This window comes from Copadichromis virginalis, linkage group LG2, assembly GCF_057382275.1.
Source record: "Copadichromis virginalis isolate Kocher_CV1m ecotype Utaka linkage group LG2, C_Virginalis_male_GT1.1, whole genome shotgun sequence".
Lineage (NCBI taxonomy): Eukaryota > Metazoa > Chordata > Actinopteri > Cichliformes > Cichlidae > Copadichromis > Copadichromis virginalis.
In genome coordinates, this window is record NC_140619.1 from 10320136 (window position 1) to 10344226 (window position 24091).

Sequence of the window (24091 nt, forward strand, 5' to 3'; positions counted from 1 at the left end):
CCCACAAGGAATCAAATAAAACAAGAAGACAAACAAAAACAAAACAAAAATATATTTCTCTCCCTTCCCAGGTCAGGTTCACAAAAGCATTGCAGCTCTTTATTCCTCTTGTACAGCTCCAGAGTCTGTCAGCCAAAAAGAAACTACTGAGGTTCCAACACCCAGTGTTTCTGTAAACACAGATGAAAATGAACAGTCATCCACATCTAAAAGATTTGTAGATTCGAGGGACCGGTATAATACATCTAGTACATCTTTGTTTAAACCTCAGAACACAAAAAGGGAACAAACCATTGTATACAGATTTAAAAGTGCGCAAAGCAACGAACAGTCACCCTCTGAAACAGCTGAGGTTATCACAACCATTGTTTCTGTAAATACACAGGAACAGTCACCCACCTCAAAAAGATTAGTATATTCAAGGGACCAGTGTATCTACTCTGGTCAAAAGAATCCATGCTTCGTACTGATGTCCACAATTCTTTTTTATTCCTCTCACAATCATGGAGCACCGTGAAAACTAGAAACGAGTAAAATAATATCAATAGCACATATGACATCCATCTCAGCCACTTATTTCTTTTCACAAGATGCACAAGTGCTTAACAAATAACAGCATAATGTTTTTACCGTGTACGCCTTGTAAAAACAGTAGTAGAAAAGTTGTAGGTTCGTGCTCTTGTGGGGGAGACGTATGTTATCCACCACCTCGATAGCTAGCCGAGAGTTCGAGGGTCACTAGAGCCGCCGAGAACGCATGAACTACTTACGGTAGGACGTTTTGCCAAAGTAAGACGTTTTGTCAGAACACCGAGTCCTCAGGAGGATGCAGCCCATGAATTTGGACACGATCTCAGATGCACTTCTGGTGTTGTCATGGCAACCCACACAAACATTTCAGCGTCAGCTACAATGAGGCGGAGCCCTTACTGGGACACTGAGCTCAGGTAGAGTGAAAGACAACATTTTTCCGCATCCAAAACAGCAGCGCTGTTCCTGTGACCTCTAGTAAAGCCTCTACTTGGGAAAAGGGAGTCTTTCATCAAAGCATCCTGCAGAAGTTGAATAAAAATATGCAAATGTTTAAATGATGCAACTTAATGAAGGCTGACAGCAGTTGTACTATTTTACATTGCAGCGAACAGGGGTGACCATTATTTTCAACGTTTTTACAGCATTTTTCACATTGAAAGTGAAATAATGTAAATAATGTCTCAATTAAATTGCGTTAATATTTAAAAATACAAAAACTACAGCTTTGTTCACAAGCCAATAAAAATGTACTTGGGCCAGTGGTAAATGAAAATAACACTTATTCAGCACCTGGTTGTTGCGGCTGCATCAGGACACCAGATGTTCAGCCTCCATCCTGTAGGCAGACTTATCCCCGTCTGAGAGGAGTCCAATAATGGTGGTGTCATCTGCAAGCTTAATTAATTTGACAGACTGGTGGTTGGAGGTGCGGCAGTTGGTGTACAGGGAGAAGGGCATAGAAGAAAGAACACAGCCCTGAGGGGAGCTCGTGCTGATGGTCCGGGAGTCCAAGACATTCTTCCCCAGCCTCACTGGTTGCTTCCTGTCCGTCAGGAAGTCAGTGATCCACCGGCAGATGGGATCAGGCACATTCATCTGGGAAAGCAATCCTTGAAGAAGGTCTGAAAGGATGGTGTTGAAGGTAGAGCTGAAGTCCACAAACAGGATCCTAGCATAGATTCTGCAGGACAAAGTGTAGGGCCATGTTGATGGCATCGTCTACAGACCTGTTGGCTCTGTATGCAAACTGCAGGGGGTCCAGGAGGGGGGCCGTGAGGGTCTTAAGATAGGAGAGAACCAGGCGCTCAAAAGACTTCCTGACCAGATGTCAGAGCCACAGGTCTGTAGTCTTTTCGTCCAGTGATCTTTGGCTTCTTGAAAGCTATATATGATATAAAATTATATAAAAACTGTTAATCAGCAAAAGAAATGATATCATAGTTCTTATAAAGAAAGCCTCTATCAATCAAACACCAGCAGTGTAGCAATGTTGTTCACTTACACTGTATATGAAACACTGATTTTGGCTACATCCAGTTTTTACTGTATTATAAACATTTTTTACCATGAAGAGTAAAGTGTTTGGCATTTTTGTCATTGTTATTGAGCTCAGAGATCAGGCCCAGCCCAGTATCTACCTGGTTATGAGCAAGGAGCTGGAGGTGATAACTCAACAATAACCAGGCCATGCATGCATGGATGGATGCATGGATGGATCAGTTTGTAGGCTGTGTGTGGTCAGCAGCAGGCTGCTGGGTGTGGACCAAGAGGGAAAGCCCAGCATGTGAAACCCATCAGCAGAAGGCCAGAACAAAGGTGCACAGACAAACGCAGCCCAGACACTCAGGCAGGACGAGTAAAATAAATGGCAGCAAACACAGTATGATGTGGTAAAATGTGCTTTCTTTCACAAACAGATAGCACAAACAAGAATCACAAGAATCTCCTTTGTGGTTCTTGTTTTTCTTTTGAGTACATTAATAAAAAGTTGAAATAAAGTGGCAATAAAATTCATGCACTGAAGACCACACGAAACCCTAATTCACCCTACTACCTGTTGCCTTCACATTCCATTTGCATCCCTTGTCCACAGAATCAAAAATGACCCTTCTTCGCTAAAGATCGAACATAAAGCAATTGCATTTTAAATGGAAGCCCATTTTGCATTAAGAAACACTATCAGCAATCAGAAATTGTGTATATCAGAGTTCTCTGTTTTTACTGTCCTGAAAACTGCATTAATTCAGTGGATGCGGTTAGGTTCAAAACAACGTAATATAAGAGGGCAACCAATTCAATCTAAGAGGGATCCAATTTTTATCCATTCATGTACCAGCTACTGGCTTTTTGCTGTTATGTTCTCATATCGCGTGAGAGTTTATTTGCCAGGTGTCAGAAGTCTAATAATGAATAAAGTTCAGGATATGCTTAAAAACTCACCTCAGTATAGCCGTCATCAGAAGGAAGTGCGCTTCACTGACTCATCAACTTGTCTCAGGCTTTCCACAAAGTTTCACAGTTGACCTTAAAGTAAGATGCTGCAAGCTTACCTTGCAGTGTATTCCTTTTTAAGGTCTAAAGACCTTAAAGTGCGCTATAGATTGAAGTGATTTGAACTGACAACGGGGCTAATTCAGCACTTCAAGTTAACATCAATAAAAGTTTTTAAATTTATTCTGATTTCCGTTTGTTTTCATTGCCTGTGCTATCTGTTATTTAGTTCAAATTGTGGGTAGATAATGCTGTGCTGTCATGTGACCTGTTCTCTCATGTGTGCCTTTCTCTTGTTTTGTATGTATTTCTCGTTTGTTATTTATTCCTATTTTATTCCTGCAATTGGTATGGAATTCATTTTTTAAAAAAATTGATCAGTGTTTTGAAATTAGATGTGATGAAGATGTGACCTTAATTTACAAAATCAACATCATGTTGGATTCAATGAGACATGAAACTAGTGCATGAAACAGGTCTCAGTAAATGTTCTCATAGACTGCAATACACTGCCCCCTGCTGGTCATTATAAAGTCTGCAGATGTCATTTGACATGAATGTCATATTTGTGAAACAAAATAAAGGACTCTGTAAAATAAATGAAAATCAAATATTTATATACAGAATATTTATGTACAAATGCTGAAAAAGACATTTGAACAAGATGCACACCCAGTAAAATTTAAAAAAAAAAAGAAAAGTCAGTTTTATCATGTGACTATCATGCTGTCATTTCTGCACAATGCACTTTACACCAGATCAAAATAAAACACAGGTGAGGTCGTTCTAACCGGAAGCCCAGAGAGCTTCGACAATGCAGCACAATGCCCTGAAGCATCAGCATCAAAATATACTTCAAGTACCAAAAAGTACTCATTGTGCAGAATGCCCTATTTTTGAATAGCTGGACATTTAATTACTTTATCACCAGCTGTGACTACAGCTGATAATCAACCATGTTTCATAGGGATGTGACTACATTTAGAAATGTCACGCATTTTTAGGTATAAAGCAAAAGATACAATGAAATAAATAAGCTATCACATATTAATCCAAATGAATTCACTGAAATACATCTGCACATTTCTGCAGCCTGACTTATTACACACGTGAACACAGTACACATTTGTTTACTGCAAGCTTGTTTCAGAGATGTGATGCAGTTAAATCTGTATGCGTCTGTTTCCTTGTAGTGTTAGTAGAGATGGTGAACCTGACACAATCCTGTGTTTGGTGTGAAGGAAACCAGTTAACAGCCGGTTTAGTAAAATTCTGTTGAACTCATGGAAAACTCATCGTCGTCTCGAAGTGAGCAGCTGAAGCGTCCCGTGTGATCAGAGGTCCTCGTCGTCCTCGCTCACCATGACGTCGAGCTCTTTGTCTTTCCGTACGACGCTCTCGGTGATGAACTCCTTGTGCTGCTCCTCCAGCTCACGCAGCTCCGCCTGCAGGCGCTCCAGGTGGAGCACTCGCCGGTTCCTCAGCAGCCGGCTGGGGAATGGGTTCATGTCGTTGAAGGCGATGCTGGTCAGCTTCCTGCATGGACACACGCAGGTGGAAAGGACTCGATCACCAACACAGAGGAACTGGAAACTGATCAGCTTGAGTGTTTCTGTTTTATGCTGCTTGATACTTCAGGTACTGCAGTTTGAGCAGGAAATACTGGACTGACTGGACCACATGTATCCGAGAGCTGCAGATACTTAAAAATCTTTAAATCGTTGTTACTGTGATCAGGGAAATTTAAACTTCTCACAAAATTTCAGTAAAAAGGGTTTGAAGCTCAAAGATTCAACAGCTACATCCGCTACACTTCTGAGAGTGTAACAGCTCGTAGATTAAGGCGGGTGGAGGCGAGTGCGTACCTGGCATTGGAGACGGTCTTTGTGAAGAAGCGTAGGTACTGGTAGATCTCCACGCTGTCGTGAATCTTCAGGATGTCGTCCTCTTTGTATTTGAACAGAGCCAGAGTGTATCTGAAGATCACCTGCAGCACAGACACGCATTTCATAACAGGACACTCACGCCACACAATTAATTGGAAACTTTGAGGAGGTGAGTCATAAAATTACTCTTTCAGTTGTGGTGCAGTTGGGCCCTTTACTCATTACAGCTCTGATCGATTTCCAATAAGCCACTTGGTTCCTCAGTTGCCAGATAATATTAACTTACTTGGTAGTTGAGCTTTAAGTTTAAATTAAACTTTTGGGTTGGATCTACGTGGCTGAAGCTGTTGTCAGCATTTATCCCTGTGTGGTATATATTTCTGTGTCTGAACTGTGATTTTATTTCCTGAGACAAACGATGTAAAAGCTGTGCTGCATTTGTCACATTGCAGAAACAAGCCCAAAGCCATTGTCCCGCTCATCGTCTGGATTTACGCTGCTTGTGGTAGACTGTGAGGTCGTTACTAGAATGATCTGCTTTCCCACTCCTATTTCATGTCACATGACAGTTCCCCATGCTTAGTAAACAATGTCTTATTACTCCTAAAATGTAAATAAAGACATCTAAAGGTCAAAACAAAATCATTTTTGTTTCCATGGACACTACTGTGGTGCATTCAAGTGTTGTCTGCATTTCTGTCATGGTGTGTTCGGGTGTATGGTACCTTGGTACCCTCATACAGGAAGGCGTCCCACAGAGGCATCAGGATGTCGCTGGGCAGACTCTCCACAAAAACCACCAGGAACCAGTTGAAGGTGACCAGAGAGACGTCAATGTTGTGATCCTCAAAGTGAGATGCCAGGCGAGGAAGCTTCTCCGCCATGAAGTCCTTCAGCACGCGCTGGTCCGCCTGAGCACAAAGACTCACAGAGATCAGCCTCACTGATCACTAAAACAGATCACAGCAGGCAAGCAGGTGAGTGTGTCTGCTGACCTGAGAGGCCACCAGATTCTTGGTGTAGTAGTCCTGAGGCATGATGGCTTCCACCACTACCACCAGACACCAGAAGGCGTCTTCGTCACTTTGGAGGACCAGCAGAGCGAGGGCCGCTAACCTGTGGACATTCATGGAAGGTGAGGTTCTGCCTGGAAGGCGGGTCCACATAAGAACTCAGATATAAAATTTATATCTGTTCTGACCTGTTGAGTACCTGGCAGTAGCCAATGGCAGGGTTATGCCCGGAGAAGGCCAGAAGGATGCGGCGGAGCTGCTGGAGGGCAGGGCTGGAGGGCGGGGCTGGACGGCGAGGAGAATGCTGATTGGTCGTCAGGGTTCGGTGAAGGTCCAGCTGGACCTGCCTGGAGGCAGGATTAGGAGCTGTCCGACTCTTCTCACACAGCTGGAAACAGAACAGGATTACTGAGTGCTCGCCAGCATTCCCAACAGGAAGAAGGAGGAGCCACCTGTGCTCAGGTGCGGATAAAGCACTCTCTCTCTCTACAGCTGTACCTGCTGATAGCGTTGCATGTGGCACTCTTGGCTTGTCAAAGTTCTGGCTCGGACCAAACAGCGCCACACTCTCTGCCGATACTCCCGAGGGACGCCTTCACGCACCAGAATTTTGAGCTCAGGTGAGATGATGAAGTCATCGTCGGACCTGCCTGCAAGGTACTGAGCCCAGCGGCTCAGCAGGGGGTGCTCCAGACCCTCCTACAGAGACAATGATGTATGATATAAAAAGAGGATAACCATTATCTGTTAAGCATTATAATGTAAAATTGTAACATTGTAAACATAATGTTACAATTTTACATTATGTTACAGTTTAACATCATATAAAATTGTAACATTATGTTTACAATGTTACAATTTACAAATTGTAACATTGTAAACATAATGTTACAATTTTACATTATGTTACAGTTTAACATCATATAAAATTGTAACATTATGTTTACAATGTTACAATTTACAAATTGTAACATTGTAAACATGATGTTACAATTTTACATGATGTTAAATTGTAGCTGTTAAGGGTGGTGAGTTAGCGAACCTAGACGCGGACTTCTCGTTTAAGTTGAACAGTGTCTTTATTTACAGTGAAGCCAAAATCAATCCACAGTTATCCACAGTGCAAGTCCCTTCAGTGCTCCTCTCCCCGTCTCCCCTCGTGTGTCCACAAAACTCCCTAGAATCAGTGAAGTGTCCCCTTCCGTCTCTCCGTCTCGATCGCGTCCAGGCTTATTAGGCAGCTCAGAGTGGCAGCACTTACGGGTCGGAGGTAACAATCGCAGCGGAGAAAAAGCGGAGCGAGAGAGGAGAACAAAAAAACACACACACACAGGTCGACCGGTCGGGGCACCGTCCGACTCTGACAGTAACATAATGTAAAATTGTATTATGTTTACAATGTTACAATCCCTACCCTCACCTATGGCCACGAGCTGTGGGTAGTGACCGAAAGAACGAGATCGCGTATACAAGCGGCAGAAATGAGCTTCCTCCGAAGGGTGGCTGGCCTCTCCCTTAGAGATAGGGTGAGAAGTTCGGCCGTCCGGGAGGGGCTCAGAGTAGAGCAGCTGCTGCTCCACATCGAAAGGAGCCAGCTGAGGTGGTTCGGGCATCTGACAAGGATGCCCCCTGGGCGCCTCCTGGGTGAGGTGTTCCAGGCATGTCCCACCGGGAGCAGGCCCCGGGGCAGACCCAGGACACGCTGGAGAGATTATATCTCTCGGCTGGCCTGGGAACGCCTTGGGACGCTTGAGCGGTCAGCAAAAGTCGACTTCCCCCATCACCCACTCATTCACAAAATTTCCCTCGGGCCGTGAACAGGTGATATAGCAATCACTATTACTGACACCACGTGACCCAAAGCTACGCCTATCCACAACATTCCGGCCCCTAATTATTACATTTTTACAGTAATAATTACACATCCAACACCATAACTCACAACACACACTTCATCATATCACAGACACCCAGTGAGACAACATAACATACTCAAAAGTCCACCAAAGTTATTTTCTCATGTCTTCTCTTCTTTTCTTCTGTCTGCACATGGTCAGTCAGTCATAGGCCAGAGGTTACCAGCACTTAGCCTAAATATAGTCAGTCTGATGTACATCTCATAACATTAAAGTCAATTCAAAGTTAGTTATGTCACACTGTGTCAAAAATGTCATAGTCATGGGTCAGAGGCCTCCTGAAGAAGGCATATCTTTGTGATGGGTCTGCACACATGGCTGGTTGGGGTCTTAATCCAGACCTGACGCACAAGCCCCCTTTCATCTGGTGCAGCTCCGGTGACTCTCCCAATGAGCCAAGAACCACGAGGTGCAGAATCATCCACTATAAGGACCACATCTCCAGGAACAAAGTTACGTTTAATCCTTCCCCATTTCTGGCGCTCTAATTCTGTGACTGGGACTCTCTTTGCATATCCTCTAGATATAAGATCTGTCATGAAGGCAGTGTAGTCTTTATGAAAGTCTTTATCTCTGATGAACCTTTTCTTCAAACCTAAGGCTCGTTGCTCAATTGCACAGTTGTCAGGCATTCTTATGTCTCGGTCTTTTAGTGGCAGGGCAATGCTGTAGTGCCAATCCCCCAAAGTCACCATCTTGCTGGCCAATTCCAGGAACTTCAAGTCTTCCTTTGACAGCCCCATCTGTTCATCATTGCTGCTCTCAGGAAAATCCATCTTGAACTGCTGTTTCCATAGCTTGTCCAGTGTGACAGCAGAAACTCTGTTGGCGGTAACTGTTGCCAAACATCCTGGCCTTCCACAGCATTCTCGATTAAGTGGCCCATTCACAGTCCAGCCGAGCACAGTCCTAATGGCAAAGGGTCCATCACCTACACTCCGGATGACCTCCAAAGGTTCTAGAGCTCTGGGCATATTCATGCCAATCAAAAGCTCAACATTGGCCTTAATTTCTGGCAAATGAACATGCTTCAAATGTGGCCAGTCAACCAGGTCCTGTTGATTTGGGATGTTACCAATATCTACAGGCATTTTATGCTGAGTGAAGAGGTTAGGCATATCACAGTACATGTCACTGTCCAATCCAGCAACTTCAAGTTCAGGTACAATGAAACTGTCCACCACTTTCTCCTGTCCCATGGTGCGCAGGAGAATCTTTGTCCTCCTCCCAGCAATATTCAGCTTGTCCATAAGACCCGCTGTACAAAAGGATGCTGAACTCCCTTGGTCCAGAAAGGCATACGTTTCCACTATTCTTTGACCTCTCTTTGATTTTACTTTAACTGGCACAATGGCAAGCTTACAGTCCTGTTCACCGGCCCCAGTAAGACCACTAGTCTGGATCGTAACAGGAATGTTATCTGCCTCATTATTAGGTTTGATTTCATGTACAGTGTAGTGTAAGCATTAAAAGATCATAAAAGGAAACACTAACATTTATGTGAAACTAATTGTAATAAAAAAAATGAACAGGTGCTTTATAGATTTAAAAGAAAGAATCTGAAAACAACACTTTTTTGGTCTGAGTGATCAAAGTAGAAAACAGAACTGATGTTCAAGAACAAACCATAGCTGCACTAATATTACACATCTCCATTGTTGTGGTGAACAGACATGTTGCTTTTAAAACCACATGCAGTGTGTGACCGTGACTGTTCACTGAGACCATGAACGCCACTTCGCTGAAGCCTTCGCCTTCTTCTTCTTCTTCTAAATTGGAAGCAGAAGGAGCACGAGCTGCTTTGATCTACTGAAAGGAAAAAGCAGAATATCTGAGTTGAAACCAGTCAGCTGAAACCAGTAAGACAGGAACAAATTCAATGCAGTGTCTCAGGTGGCTTAGCCTGTTACAACTGTTGATACAAGCTAAATACAGTTAACACACAGTGTCAGGGAGCTCCAGTGTGGGAACTAGTGGCTTTAGGTTTGTAGTCATTTAACTTTCATCCCTTCATTCATTTAATTCAGGAGGAAGAAATGTCAGGTGGGTGCAGGCTGGTTACATGCATTTGGTCCCATGCTGTCTTTAACTTGGTTCACTTTATGGCTGGGCTGTATGTGGGCTTATATCATGTTACTTGGGCAGGAGTTCCTGTCCCCTGTTAGACTTAGAAAGTTTCTCCATAAGTAGAGCTTCTAACTCTTCTAGCACATCTGTGGCTGACAGTTTTTTGGTGGCTCTTTTTACCCCACACTGGTTGTGAGTGTGTAAATAGCCCCACTAGTTATTTTGGGTTGCAGTTAACTTGGGAGGAAGAGGTAGGTCTGCCATGACTAGATGAATAACAATTATCTGGGATACATAAATTTCATAATGCATGCATGTATCTCTATAAACCTGCCTGAGGGCTGCCATTTTTTACATTCAGTTATTTCTTTGTTGAATCTAAATAATGAATGTGTTACAGTTAAACTGACACTGATCAGTGTAAATGGCTCATTGGGACACAGAAACCTTTAAATTAAACCCTATCACCTGATATCGAGTGTCAAACAATATCAAAGCTGTAAAAGCTGTTTACAGTCAGAATTTATAAAACTATGATTGTAAATAAATTCAAACAAGTGAGCTTTTCTCTTTGTGCTGAATATCAACACTGTGATTTCTTAGACTGTAAGCTTTACTTTAGCACAACCAGTTGTAGAAGCTGCCACTCCAAATGTCTTTTGATAACAAGAAAAAAATACCTTTTCAGTCCACGGCCTGAAGTTCTTCTCTGACATCTTCTGCCATCGGCTTTGTCTGCTGGTTTGAAGACAATAAACCACAAAAAGATGATTTAGTCACTTTGTCTGCGTCATGCAGCTCGAATGTGTCGTGTAACGATGTTGAATAGCTGTCGTTATCCCTCTGCTGTGTCAGTAGGATTGTACTGTACCGCATCTCATTGATATGTGAGGAATGCTAATGTAACACGATAACAGACTTACATCATTAAAACATAAAGGGCAGGAGATATTTAGATATTTTTATATTTATATTACATTTTATAGCTGACGGATATTACGAAATAGATAGAATTTACTAAATAGCTGGATGAAAAATATGACTATAATAACAAATGACCATGAGAGCCAGTAGAATTAATTCAACTGGACACTCAAAAGACGTCCTTAAATGCTCTTTAAGTGGCGGAACAGATGAACAAACAGTTAATCGCTTACTTGAGATGAAATCTGCTCAGCTACTTTGAAAACAGCTTCTAACTGGTTCATCCTTTAACAGGATGACTGCTCAGGGGTAAGGCCATCATGCAGTCCAGCAACCTTTATGGTTCTGCTTTGATTCACCAGGAACTATTAGGGAAACCTTCCAGCGCCTCCTGTGAAAGACACAGGCATAAACACACAAACATTTATTAACATGTTCCACAGTGTTCCAGTTTGATTTTCTCATCCTGTGGACAACAACGTACATGGATGCAGGTTTATTGTTAACTTTTGTAAGGTTTATTTAGTGAACATATCCAGCTGCAGCTCCACTGTGATCCTGAACTGGATAAGCACTTAAGAAAATGTGTCAATAAATGGACATACATCAACTTACTATATTTATCCAAACAGACGGGACCAATAATGCTTCACTGAGTTAGAGACTTTAATGTCTCTTCTATGTAAGAATGTCTCGTGCTGATATACCTGCAAACTTGACAACAAAGGTTTTTCAGACTGCATGTAGCTCTATGTCAGCTCACACATTTACATTTATGTCACACTTATTTCTGCTTTCCCATTTTATAATTATTACTTACATTTTGATTAGATACCTTGAGTTTGTAAATGATCAGATTACATAATTGGAATAAAATGTATCCAATTCAAGGTTGCGGGAGGATGAAGCCTATCCCAGCTGATACAGGACAAAGACAGGCTGCCAGTTTATCGCAGGGCTAACACAATATGTGTAACAGAAAATCCACTTAAATGTTTGATATTTCTTATAATAATCATAATTATGACTATTATTTAAAGGTTTCTTTATAAATACATTTTGATTTTTTATAACCTCTAAAATATAAACCTGAGCTGTTTCAGATTCTGACCTCTGACCTCACTGCAGCTCCCTCTTGGAAGTATGTCTGCTTCTTGTCCCCAGTGTTGACCACCTGCCCTTGATATCACGTACTGTACCTGAGGAACAAAAAAGGACAAACACTTGCCTTCATTTAAGAAGTACATTCATACAGAGGTAATCTATGGAAACACACTAGTTCAACCTTTGGGAGAAATCAGTTCCTGTGAAACATTTCTGTAAATTAACATCATATGGAGAATGAATGAAATGAGTTCTTCCGGTGACTCAGCAGTCAAACACTGACAAATGAAATCTAGTTAAACTATTAAGCATATTTGCTCTTCTGAAATCTGTGTTAAACAACAACAAACATAAATTAGTAACAAAAATACAGCTGAGTAGATATTACAAACCACCAGCAGCCATAATGCTAAATTTTAATCTTCAAATGTTTCTGAGCCGTCTTCAACCTGCTTTTAACACATTAAAGTCCCACAGTCAATGCAGCCTGACTCAATCCTAGATGTTCAGCACACAGAGGTACCGTTTGAAGTTTAGTGTTAACCTGAGTCACTGATCATTTGCAGTATTACAGAGTCTGGCAGTCTTTGCATGATGTCCACGTCACTATAAGTTTCTAGCTGACTCTCAGGTGTGCCAGCAGGAAAGAGTAATAATAATCTGCATCCTGAGGTTTGTCATGCAGGATTAAATTTACAGTGGCTTTGTTCACACAGCTAGGATTGTATTTTACACTGACCCTGGGTCAGTATAAGTATCATACAGTTTAAACGAAGCACTGAAACTTGCACATATTTATTACAGATGCACTGAAGCTAATCGAGATATTTGCTGTCAACCTGTGGCTGCGATTAATCACTTTACTGAAAACTTTATTAACTAGTAACTTCATCAGTCATGACAGAAGCTAATATTTCTGTGCTAACATCGTTTAACCAGTAACAGCTTTCCTCCAATATAAGCTAACGTTTACACCGTAACTTTAAGCTAGCACCATAAAGACGGTAAAACACGTAATAATATCTACAAATGCATCTTAAAGCTCTTATATTAGCACTCGGTGTATTACTAACATAACCACATTAACATTACTGACACTCGCTGACTTTTAATAGTCATTCTATAAATGCTGTCCGTTTAAATGGTCCTGTACCTGTACACACTGCATATCCACCGGATTCCAGCCAGAGTGGATTCTGGAGTCTTCCACGCTCCTGTTAGTGATCCTCCATCTGGATGGATGAGAACAACCTTCTGAACAATCTAGCAGGTCTCCTTGGGGGGCACGTCTCCCCACCCCCCAAGCAAGGGCCGTGGCACTGAAACTGCCGGCTGAGAGAAGGCTTGAAAAAAAAGGACATTTATCATTTCTTCTTCAGCCAGCTTTTTTTCTCATCGTTTTTCCAAAGTACACATTAAGCTTCTTCTGCAGCATTATCACACACTAATTACACATGGAAACCTACCTACTTCTTTCTTCATCATAAACAATTACACTTTCTGTAAAGTGCTTTCAATAAAACAGAAAAGAAAAGTGTGTTTTGTTTTGTTTTTTTATTCAAGATCTGTTCACATGTACTTAGCAAAGGTGAGTACACAGCATGAGGAAAGCCAAAAGCAAAGACGAAGGTAATATTGAAGTAGGCTTCGTTTTGAAGTGGTGAAAGGCAAGGCATGAGTGTAAGGTAATAAGGGGTAATGAGAGAGATGAAGAGCGGGCGAGGACTTGGCTCGAGCAGGAAAAGGCAAAAAGGAAATGCGAGTGCGTTTCCCCGCCCCCCACGCAGGGCCGTGGCAGTGAGTTCGTGGGGGGTTCGAACTGGCGGAGTTCTGTAGCAGAGTCCTCGCCACATGTCATAAGCCAAACGACCGGCCGAGGGAATACTTAAAAAAAAGGACATTTATCTTTTCTTCTTCGGCCACCTTTTTTTCCCATTGTTTTTGCAAACTACACATTAAGCTTCTTCTGCAATAACACACTAATTACACATGCAAACCTACCTACTTCTTTCTTCATTACAAACAATTACACTTTCTGTAAAGTGCTTTCAATAAAACACAAAACAAAAGTAGCTTTTCTTTTCTTTTCTTTTTTTTATTCAACATCTCTTGATTGTGATTTTCGGGTAATAAAAGCTAATAAGAGAGATGTAGAGCGGGCGGAGGACTTGGCGAGAGCAGGAAAAAGCAAAAAGGAAACGCCAGTGCACGTCTTCCCGCCCCCCAAGCAAGGGCCGTGGCACTGAAACGGCTGGCCAGAGAAGGCTTGAAAAAAAAGGACATTTATCTTTTCTTCTTCAGCCAGCTTTTTCCCCCATTGTTTTTCCAAAGTACACATTAAGCTTCTTCTGCAGCATTATCACACACTAATTACACATGGAAACCTACCTACTTCTTTCTTCATTACAAACAATTACACTTTCTGTAAAGTGCTTTCAATAAAACAGAAAAGAAAAGTGTGTTTTGTTTTGTTTTTTTTATTCAAGATCTGTTCACATGTACTTAGCAAAGGTGAGTACACAGCATGAGGAAAGCCAAAAGCAAAGAGAGCGTATGAAGGTAATATTGAAGTAGGCTTCGTTTTGAAGTGGTGAAAGGCAAAGGCATGAGTGTAAGGTAATAAGGGGTAATGAGAGAGATGAAGAGCGGGCGGAGGACTTGGCTCAAGCAGGAAAAAGCAAAAAAGGAAATGCGAGTGCGTTTCCCCGCCCTCCGCGCAGGGCCGTGGCGGGTTCGAACTGGCGGAGTTCTGTAACAGAGTCCCCGCCACATGTCATAAGCCAAACGACCGGCCAAGGGAATACTTAAAAAAAAGGACATTTATCTTTTCTTCTTCAACCATCTTTTTTTCTCATCGTTTTTCCAAACTACACATTAAGCTTCTTCTGCAATAACACACTAATTACACATGCAAACCTACCTACTTCTTTCTTCATTACAAACAATTACACTTTCTGTAAAGTGCTTTCAATAAAACAGAAAAGAAAAGTGTGTTTTGTTTTGTTTTTTTTATTCAAGATCTCACATGTACTTAGCAAAGGTGAGTACACAGCGTGTTGGGTCTGGGCCTCTTTGCTTAGGCTGCTGCCCCCGCGACCCGGCCTCGGATAAAGGGATGAAGATGCATGGATAGATGGACTGATGTTCCAATTGTAACATTATGTTTACAATGTTACAATTTCACATTATGTTAAATTGCAACATAATGTAAAATTGTAACGTTAAGTTTACAATGTTACGATTTTACATCATGTTACAATTTAATATAATGTAAAATCATAACATTAAGTTTACAATGTTACAATTGTAAATATAATTTACCCAATTAATTCTGTCATAACAGAAGTATGACTTCTCTGTGTTATTAATCCGTATTAATATTGTAGGGATATTAATATCCCTACAATATTAAGCATCAGACTTTATCAAATTTTCTAAAAACTTTTTTTGTTGGATAGTGTAGCGCAGCTGGATAGTGTAGTGGTAATACTACACATCTTTGGAGTCGCACGTTCGATTCCCACCCAGTATCCAGTAAGGGTCCTGGCTAGACCCCTCATGCTAACCAAAAATCCCTGGAATGGTGCGGCTACGTCTGCAGTCTCTCCGCTTGAATTTAGAGCTTGCTTGTTTGTTAAATGTATTATTTACTGTTTTTAGTTTACTCCATGACGGGGCTGGATATCGGGCGTCCTGCACCACCCATCCGGTCTGGAGCATAGCGAAACCATTTCTGCACTGTTTGAACGAAGGTGAACTCAGAAACTGCCCCCACCTGCTGAGTCAGGCCATCTAAGACAACAAAAAACCCCAAAAACAAACAAACAAAAAAACAGTAAAAAAGAGGGGTTCAATTAGAGTTCAAATATGAATAACCTCTCGCCAAAAGTCTTTAACAGCTAGAAAGCTGGCAAACTACTAAGCTGATCAACATGAAAGGCACAAGGTGGAAATCAGCAAACTGCTGCCTCACTTTGTTCACCTGTGCTCTATATTTCATGGTCCGGTTGGCTGCAGGACCAAACATTTGGCCTTACACCTTATTTCTTTATGTTTTGCTTCCAAGGTGCCAGACTTGTAGGTAACTTTTTACACTGACATGACCTCAGCAATAGTTTCCAATCTTTCAACTTCCTTGGGCTTTGGCTGCTTTTTTACTCATTTTCAGTCCAGTCCTTCTACCTGACCATTTTCAGAGAACTCTAAGGAGCTTGGGGGAAAAAAGCAACCGGACTTCTTTAACTTTTTTGAAGACGTTTCGCTTCTCATCCCAGAAGCTTTTTCAGTTCACTGAAGCCTCATAAGAAAGTGACACAATGACATTTAGATAATAAAACTCGCCAAAAATGAACCTTAAGAGCACTGTCTCTTTAAATACCCTCTTTTGCTTGGTCTGCTCCTTATTTTTTCTCATTTTTTCTTACTTTGGAGGACCAGCAGAGCGAGGGCCGCTAACCTGTGGACATTCATGGAAGGTGACGTTGTGTCTGGAAGGCGGGTCCACATAAGAACTCAGATATAATATTTATATTTTTGTTCTAACCTGTTGAGTCCCTGGCAGCAGCCAATGGCAAGGTTGTGCCAGCCAGCAGGATGCTGCTGAAGGGCGGGGCTGGAGTCTGAAAGTAAGAGCTCGTTTAGACTCTATTCTGTGAACAGGCTTGCTCCCACGAATATGTGAATTCATCTGTAAAAGAGTTTAACTCTAATGCACCTGTTCCTCCTGCTCCCTGCTGCAGGGCGGCCTGTTGGACTACGAATGCCAGTGCGGAGCTAAGAAGATCAAAGAGGAGCTGTTGTTCTTGAACCTGCCAAAGTGAGTAACCTCAAATCGGTCCCCAAAGGCCTCAAACCACCACAGTTCAGTCGGTGTCAGTTTTGTTCATGTCATGTCCTCCTTGCGTCTTCCTTTGAGCCTCTCCTCTTTGTCTCATCTCTTTCAGTGTGCTGATCCTCCAGCTGAAGTGGTTTACGTTCACTCCATCGTTCACCGTGGAGAAGAAGAACAGCCCCATTGTTCTGACACAGCAGCTGGTGATCAGCCAGGACACAGCCTTTACTGAAGAGGTAAGGGAAAAGGCACACCGTTCATTTCAAGTATGGATGGAGCCCATTTCTAAGCTAACGGGTGGTGCCGCTGCCCTCTCCCAGTAAACTGCTCGCTATTTGTTGGTCAGCGTGATCAGTCGTTTGGGCTCCTCAGCTTACAGCGGTGAGTGGGTGCTTTCAGACACATGTGCTGAATGCAGGTCAGCTTTGAAAGTTTATGAGACGTTAATAAGTGCGCCTTCTCCTCTCAGGACATTAAGTCTGTGACGGCGTTCACCAGATGAGCGGAAGAGACGACGTCACAGACAGCCGGCTCACGTACGATGACGAGTTGGTCTGCCAGACCACGTGTGAGTCTGTGTGTGAGCAGCGGCAGAGAACAGCTTACCTGCTATTCTATAAAAGACAGGTGACGTCTCCCAGCAAACAGTCAGCATGTCTGTGCAAATATTCAGTGTAACTTGTAGAAAAACCCTCACACTCAGTTTATTTGTGTTTTTCTTTTTCTATTTCTTACTTTCTTTGCCGCACTAGAAAGGCAGCAGAGTCGGGACTCAGATCTGCAGCAACACCTTCATTGTTATTGTTATTATTGTTGTTAGTACTGTTGTTGTTATGATTGATATTGTTACTGTTATGATCAGTTTTATTATTATTATTATCATTATTAATTTTTTAATACATTTGTTTATCTTTATTATTATTAGTAGTAATGTTGTTGTTTATGTTGTTATTGTTATTATTATTACTGGTATTTTTGACATTATTATTATTATTTTGTTGTTATTGTCATTATTAGTAGAAGTAGTATTAGTTATATCATTTTTATATCAGCCTGGAGTGAACAACATGAAAGCATGGATCCATCCTCCCTCACATTCACAATTCAGGCTGCTGGTGTAATCGTGCGGGGGATATTTTCCTGGTACACTTTGGGACCTTTAAATGCTACAGTCTGAGTATTGTTATGACCACAGTGTACCCTCTTCTGATGGCTGAAAGTAAAAGGGGGTCCAGTACCGGTTCCGGTACCAGGCCTACTGACAATTTAACATAATGTAAAATGGTAACATCATAAATATAATGTTACCATTTAACATAATGTAAATGGTAACATTGTAAACATAATGTTACCATTTAACATAATGTAAAATGGTAACATTGTAAACAGAATGTTACCATTTAACACAATGTAAAATGGTAACATTGTAAAAAGAATGTTACCATTTAACACAATGTAAAATGGTAACATTGTAAACAGAATGTTGCCATTTAACATTATGTTAAATATAACTAACGGATTTACTTTACCAAATGGACCATCCCGGCCTTGCCGTATTGGTCTATTTGATTCACCTTTGTTTTTATTGTTTATTTTATTTTCACTTGCTACACATAGGACAGACATGACTGGGGGAAAGAAAGGGGAGAAAGAAAGAGGGAAAGAAAAACAGCAGGGAAGAGGAATGGTAATAAAGGGCAAAAAACAAAAACCAACAAAACAAACAGACAAAAAATATATATATCAGTCACTTCAACTGAAAGAAGTCCAGACGCTTTTCTTTCCAAGCTCCTTTGACTGACTGTTAGGACAACTTATTTATTGCAAGCATGCAGTACAAGAATAACTCGATGTTTCTGACTTTGCATTACGAATTGTTTACCCACTGACAAACATTTCAAATGAAATTAAATTCAAAAACAATTTGTGGTAACCTGATTTTAATTCAAAAAGAATCATTAACAACACTTCTTGTAATGGTGTCAAAATCAGCCCAACTTTTATTTTCAAATGCAAAAAGTAAAAGAAAATGAGCCAACATACTGGACACATATAATTGTCAATATAATTGTTTATAAACAATTATACTGTCATCATTGTTACAGATATGGAAACTTTATTAACAATTTGTCCAAGTAAAAAAATGCCCTGCTAATTGTTGGGGTTTTCTCTCCTCTAGCCCTTTCCTTTAAGCTCTTCTTTACATCCCCCCACCCCCACCTTTTCTTTTTTCTTAATAATATAACAATAAAAACAATTGGCTGCATTTTAAATGTGTCAGATCAATGTCTTTATTCAAGAATACAAGAAATGGTAATAGCTGCATGTGTGTTTGTGTGTGTGCATAATATGCATACTTTACTTGTTGGATCCAAATCCCACAAGGAATCAAATAAAACAAGAAGACAAATTATCCTTTCAAAAAAACAGAGATTGTGGATGCGTCTGGCTTTCATAACTGGATGCAGGATAATACTTAGGCACTGGAAGTCATCCAGCCCCTGTTCTCTCAGGGAATGGACTGAACAAATGTCTAAGATGGCATCATATGAACGGGTTATGTACAGAATTAAGGGGAGAGAAGACATTTTTGAGCAGGTCTGGGGTCCTTTTTTGGTGTACATCGACAATGTCTCCTAGATATTATGATAAATGTTCTTTTGGGGGGGGGGGGGGGGGGGGGGTTCATGTGTCATTGGTATTTTTGTTGTTGTCTTTTTTTTTCTTTTTTTTCTTTTTTACTTTGAAAGTCAGTAGAGGGAAGAAATTGTCTTAATGTCATCAGTGGTCAAGGTTATGTTTTGTTTTTAGGCACCTGGGTGTTTTGCTCCCATTACTTTTGTTTTTGCTGATGTTTCCCAGGAGGCGGTATATCATTTTGTTTCTCCTGGGTTTTTTTGTTTGTTTTTTTTTTGTTTGTTTTTTTGTTTGTTTGTTTGTTTGTTTGTCTGTTTGTCTTAGTTACTGTTAGTCCTTATTTGTTGGTTGTTGTTAAGAAACGGACAGAGAACTGACAGTATGATTATTCCAGTTGTATATTTGTTAACGTTTCTGTCCATCCAAAATATGAATAAAAAAAACCAAAAAAAAAAACCAAGAAGACAAACAAAAACAAAACAAAAATATATTTCTCTCCCTTCCCAGGTCAGGTTCACAAAAGCATTGCAACTCTTTATTCCTCTTGTACAGCTCCAGAGTCTGTCAGCCAAAAAGAAACTACTGAGGTTCCAACACCCAGTGTTTCTGTAAACACAGATGAAAATGAACAGTCATCCACATCTAAAAGATTTGTAGATTCGAGGGACCGGTATAATACATCTAGTACATCTTTGTTTAAACCTCAGAACACAAAAAGGGAACAAACCATTGTATACAGATTTAAAAGTGCGCAAAGCAACGAACAGTCACCCTCTGAAACAGCTGAGGTTATCACAACCATTGTTTCTGTAAATACACAGGAACAGTCACCCACCTCAAAAAGATTAGTATATTCAAGGGACCAGTGTATCTACTCTGGTCAAAAGAATCCATGCTTCGTACTGATGTCCACAATTCTTTTTTATTCCTCTCACAATCATGGAGCACCGTGAAAACTAGAAACGAGTAAAATAATATCAATAGCACATATGACATCCATCTCAGCCACTTATTTCTTTTCACAAGGTGCACAAGTGCTTAACAAATAACAGCATAATGTTTTTACCGTGTACGCCTTGTAAAACCAGTAGTAGAAAAGTTGTAGGTTCGTGCTCTTGTGGGGGAGACGTATGTTATCCACCACCTCGATAGCTAGCCGAGAGTTCGAGGGTCACTAGAGCCGCCGAGAACGCATGAACTACTTACGGTAGGACGTTTTGCCAAAGTAAGACGTTTTGTCAGAACACCGAGTCCTCAGGAGGATGCAGCCCATGAATTTGGACACGATCTCAGATGCACTTCTGGTGTTGTCATGGCAACCCACACAAACATTTCAGCGTCAGCTACAATGAGGCGGAGCCCTTACTGAGACACTGAGCTCAGGTAGAGTGAAAGACAACATTTTTCCGCATCCAAAACAGCAGCGCTGTTCCTGTGACCTCTAGTAAAGCCTCTACTTGGGAAAAGGGAGTCTTTCATCAAAGCATCCTGCAGAAGTTGAATAAAAATATGCAAATGTTTAAATGATGCAACTTAATGAAGGCTGACAGCAGTTGTACTATTTTACATTGCAGCGAACAGGGGTGACCATTATTTTCAACGTTTTTACAGCATTTTTCACATTGAAAGTGAAATAATATAAATAATGTCTCAATTAAATTGCGTTAATATTTAAAAATACAAAAACTACAGCTTTGTTCACAAGCCAATAAAAATGTACTTGGGCCAGTGGTAAATGAAAATAACACTTATTCAGCACCTGGTTGTTGCGGCTGCATCAGGACACCAGATGTTCAGCCTCCATCCTGTAGGCAGACTTATCCCCGTCTGAGAGGAGTCCAATAATGGTGGTGTCATCTGCAAGCTTAATTAATTTGACAGACTGGTGGTTGGAGGTGCGGCAGTTGGTGTACAGGGAGAAGGGCATAGAAGAAAGAACACAGCCCTGAGGGGAGCTCGTGCTGATGGTCCGAGAGTCCAAGACATTCTTCCCCAGCCTCACTGGTTGCTTCCTGTCCGTCAGGAAGTCAGTGATCCACCGGCAGATGGGATCAGGCACATTCATCTGGGAAAGCAATCCTTGAAGAAGGTCTGAAAGGATGGTGTTGAAGGTAGAGCTGAAGTCCACAAACAGGATCCTAGCATAGATTCTGCAGGACAAAGTGTAGGGCCATGTTGATGGCATCGTCTACAGACCTGTTGGCTCTGTATGCAAACTGCAGGGGGTCCAGGAGGGGGGCCGTGAGGGTCTTAAGATAGGAGAGAACCAGGCGCTCAAAAGACTTCCTGACCAGATGTCAGAGCCACAGGTCTGTAGTCTTTTCGTCCAGTGATCTTTGGCTTCTTGAAAGCTATATATGATATAAAAATTATATAAAAACTGTTAATCAGCAAAAGAAATGATATCATAGTTCTTATAAAGAAAGCCTCTATCAATCAAACACCAGCAGTGTAGCAATGTTGTTCACTTACACTGTATATGAAACACTGATTTTGGCTACATCCAGTTTTTACTGTATTATAAACATTTTTTACCATGAAGAGTAAAGTGTTTGGCATTTTTGTCATTGTTATTGAGCTCAGAGATCAGGCCCAGCCCAGTATCTACCTGGTTATGAGCAAGGAGCTGGAGGTGATAACTCAACAATAACCAGGCCATGCATGCATGGATGGATGCATGGATGGATCAGTTTGTAGGCTGTGTGTGGTCAGCAGCAGGCTGCTGGGTGTGGACCAAGAGGGAAAGCCCAGCATGTGAAACCCATCAGCAGAAGGCCAGAACAAAGGTGCACAGACAAACGCAGCCCAGACACTCAGGCAGGACGAGTAAAATAAATGGCAGCAAACACAGTATGATGTGGTAAAATGTGCTTTCTTTCACAAACAGATAGCACAAACAAGAATCACAAGAATCTCCTTTGTGGTTCTTGTTTTTCTTTTGAGTACATTAATAAAAAGTTGAAATAAAGTGGCAATAAAATTCATGCACTGAAGACCACACGAAACCCTAATTCACCCTACTACCTGTTGCCTTCACATTCCATTTGCATCCCTTGTCCACAGAATCAAAAATGACCCTTCTTCGCTAAAGATCGAACATAAAGCAATTGCATTTTAAATGGAAGCCCATTTTGCATTAAGAAACACTATCAGCAATCAGAAATTGTGTATATCAGAGTTCTCTGTTTTTACTGTCCTGAAAACTGCATTAATTCAGTGGATGCGGTTAGGTTCAAAACAACGTAATATAAGAGGGCAACCAATTCAATCTAAGAGGGATCCAATTTTTATCCATTCATGTACCAGCTACTGGCTTTTTGCTGTTATGTTCTCATATCGCGTGAGAGTTTATTTGCCAGGTGTCAGAAGTCTAATAATAAAGCTCCGGCACAACGTGGTCGAAGTTACCCGCATATCGGATCGCATCATGTCAGTGAAGATCGACGCCGACCCGACCGTCCTACGGATTATCTCCTGCTATGCACCACAGACCAACTGCCCCGACGAGGAGAAGACAGAATTCTGGCGCGCCCTCGACGACCACCTGCAAACGATTAGCCCTGAGGAACACGTGGCGGTAGGCGGCGACCTAAATGGACATGTAGGCAAGGGGAGAGACGGATATCACCGATTCCATGGCGGCCAAGGATTTGGGACCAGAAACGACGAGGGTTGCCGGGTACTGGACTACGCAGAGGCCCACGATCTTGCCGTGACCAACACCTTCTTCAAAAAGAAGCCGGCACACCTCATCACGTACTCCAGCGGCGGCAGAGACACCCAAATCGACTACTGGCTAGTCCGAAGACCCCATCTCAGCCTAGTCACGAACGTAAAAGTCATACCATCAACCAATATTGGCCCTCAATATCGGCTACTTGTGATGGATCTCCGACTCAACCTTGGCCAACGACGACGAAGACCACCAACCACGACGGTGGAGAAGATCAAGTGGTGGCGCCTCCCTGAGGGATCCAATTTTTATCCATTCATGTACCAGCTACTGGCTTTTTGCTGTTATGTTCTCATATCGCATGAGAGTTTATTTGCCAGGTGTCAGAAGTCTAATAATGAATAAAGTTCAGGATATGCTTAAAAACTCACCTCAGTATAGCCGTCATCAGAAGGAAGTGCGCTTCACTGACTCATCAACTTGTCTCAGGCTTTCCACAAAGTTTCACAGTTGACCTTAAAGTAAGATGCTGCAAGCTTACCTTGCAGTGTATTACTTTTTAAGGTCTAAAGACCTTAAAGTGATTTGAACTGACAACAGGGCTAATTCAGCACTTCAAGTTAACATCAATAAAAGTTTTTAAATTTATTCTGATTTCCGTTTGTTTTCATTGCCTGTGCTATCTGTTATTTAGTTCAAATTGTGGGTAGATAATGCTGTGCTGTCATGTGACCTGTTCTCTCATGTGTGCCTTTCTCTTGTTTTGTATGTATTTCTCGTTTGTTATTTATTCCTATTTTATTCCTGTAATTGGTATGGAATTCATTTTTTTTTTAAATTGATCAGTGTTTTGAAATTAGATGTGATGAACATGTGACCTTAATTTACAAAATCAACATCATGTTGGATTCAATGAGACATGAAACTAGTGCATGAAACAGGTCTCAGTAAATGTTCTCATAGACTGCAATACACTGCCCCCTGCTGGTCATTATAAAGTCTGCAGATGTCATTTG

General features: G+C 41.4%; 2 protein-coding genes across 4 annotated transcripts; both read right to left on the bottom strand.

Annotated features, from left to right (window-relative positions):
- Positions 1-4358: 4358 nt before the first annotated feature.
- Positions 4359-7805, bottom strand: LOC146717013 (TBC1 domain family member 2A-like). The gene is made up of 7 exons (XM_085435023.1): positions 7767-7805; positions 6422-6622; positions 6112-6311; positions 5906-6026; positions 5636-5821; positions 4890-5011; positions 4359-4560 (listed from the first exon to the last, which is right to left on the bottom strand). The coding sequence occupies exons 1-7, from the start codon at positions 7803-7805 to the stop codon at positions 4359-4361; spliced, it is 1071 nt and encodes a 356-aa protein (XP_085291149.1).
- Positions 6926-13233, bottom strand: LOC146717014 (uncharacterized). Of its 3 annotated transcripts, none has more exons than XM_085470922.1 (5): positions 13088-13233; positions 11949-12029; positions 11064-11221; positions 10587-10644; positions 6926-9648 (listed from the first exon to the last, which is right to left on the bottom strand). In XM_085470922.1, the coding sequence occupies exon 5, from the start codon at positions 9087-9089 to the stop codon at positions 8100-8102; it is 990 nt and encodes a 329-aa protein (XP_085327048.1). In that variant the 5' UTR covers positions 9090-9648; positions 10587-10644; positions 11064-11221; positions 11949-12029; positions 13088-13233; the 3' UTR covers positions 6926-8099. The 3 variants fall into 3 exon arrangements, with proteins under 3 accessions (XP_085327048.1, XP_085327057.1, XP_085327038.1); XM_085470931.1 differs by having other exon boundaries at positions 10587-10641; positions 11942-12029; XM_085470912.1 differs by having other exon boundaries at positions 11942-12029.
- Positions 13234-24091: the final 10858 nt, after the last annotated feature.

Excerpts from the sequence above, each read along its gene's own strand:
- LOC146717014 (XM_085470922.1), bottom strand. The coding sequence starts at position 9,089 with ATGGACAAGCTGAATATTGCTGGGAGGAGGACAAAGATTCTCCTGCGC.
- LOC146717013 (XM_085435023.1), bottom strand. The coding sequence starts at position 7,805 with ATGTTGTGGATAGGCGTAGCTTTGGGTCACGTGGTGTCA. Across the intron at positions 6,623-7,766 it reads CTTTGGGTCACGTGGTGTCA|GAGGGTCTGGAGCACCCCCT; the intron begins GTAATAGTGATT and ends TTGTCTCTGTAG. Across the intron at positions 4,561-4,889 it reads AAGACCGTCTCCAATGCCAG|GAAGCTGACCAGCATCGCCT; the intron begins GTACGCACTCGC and ends GTGTCCATGCAG.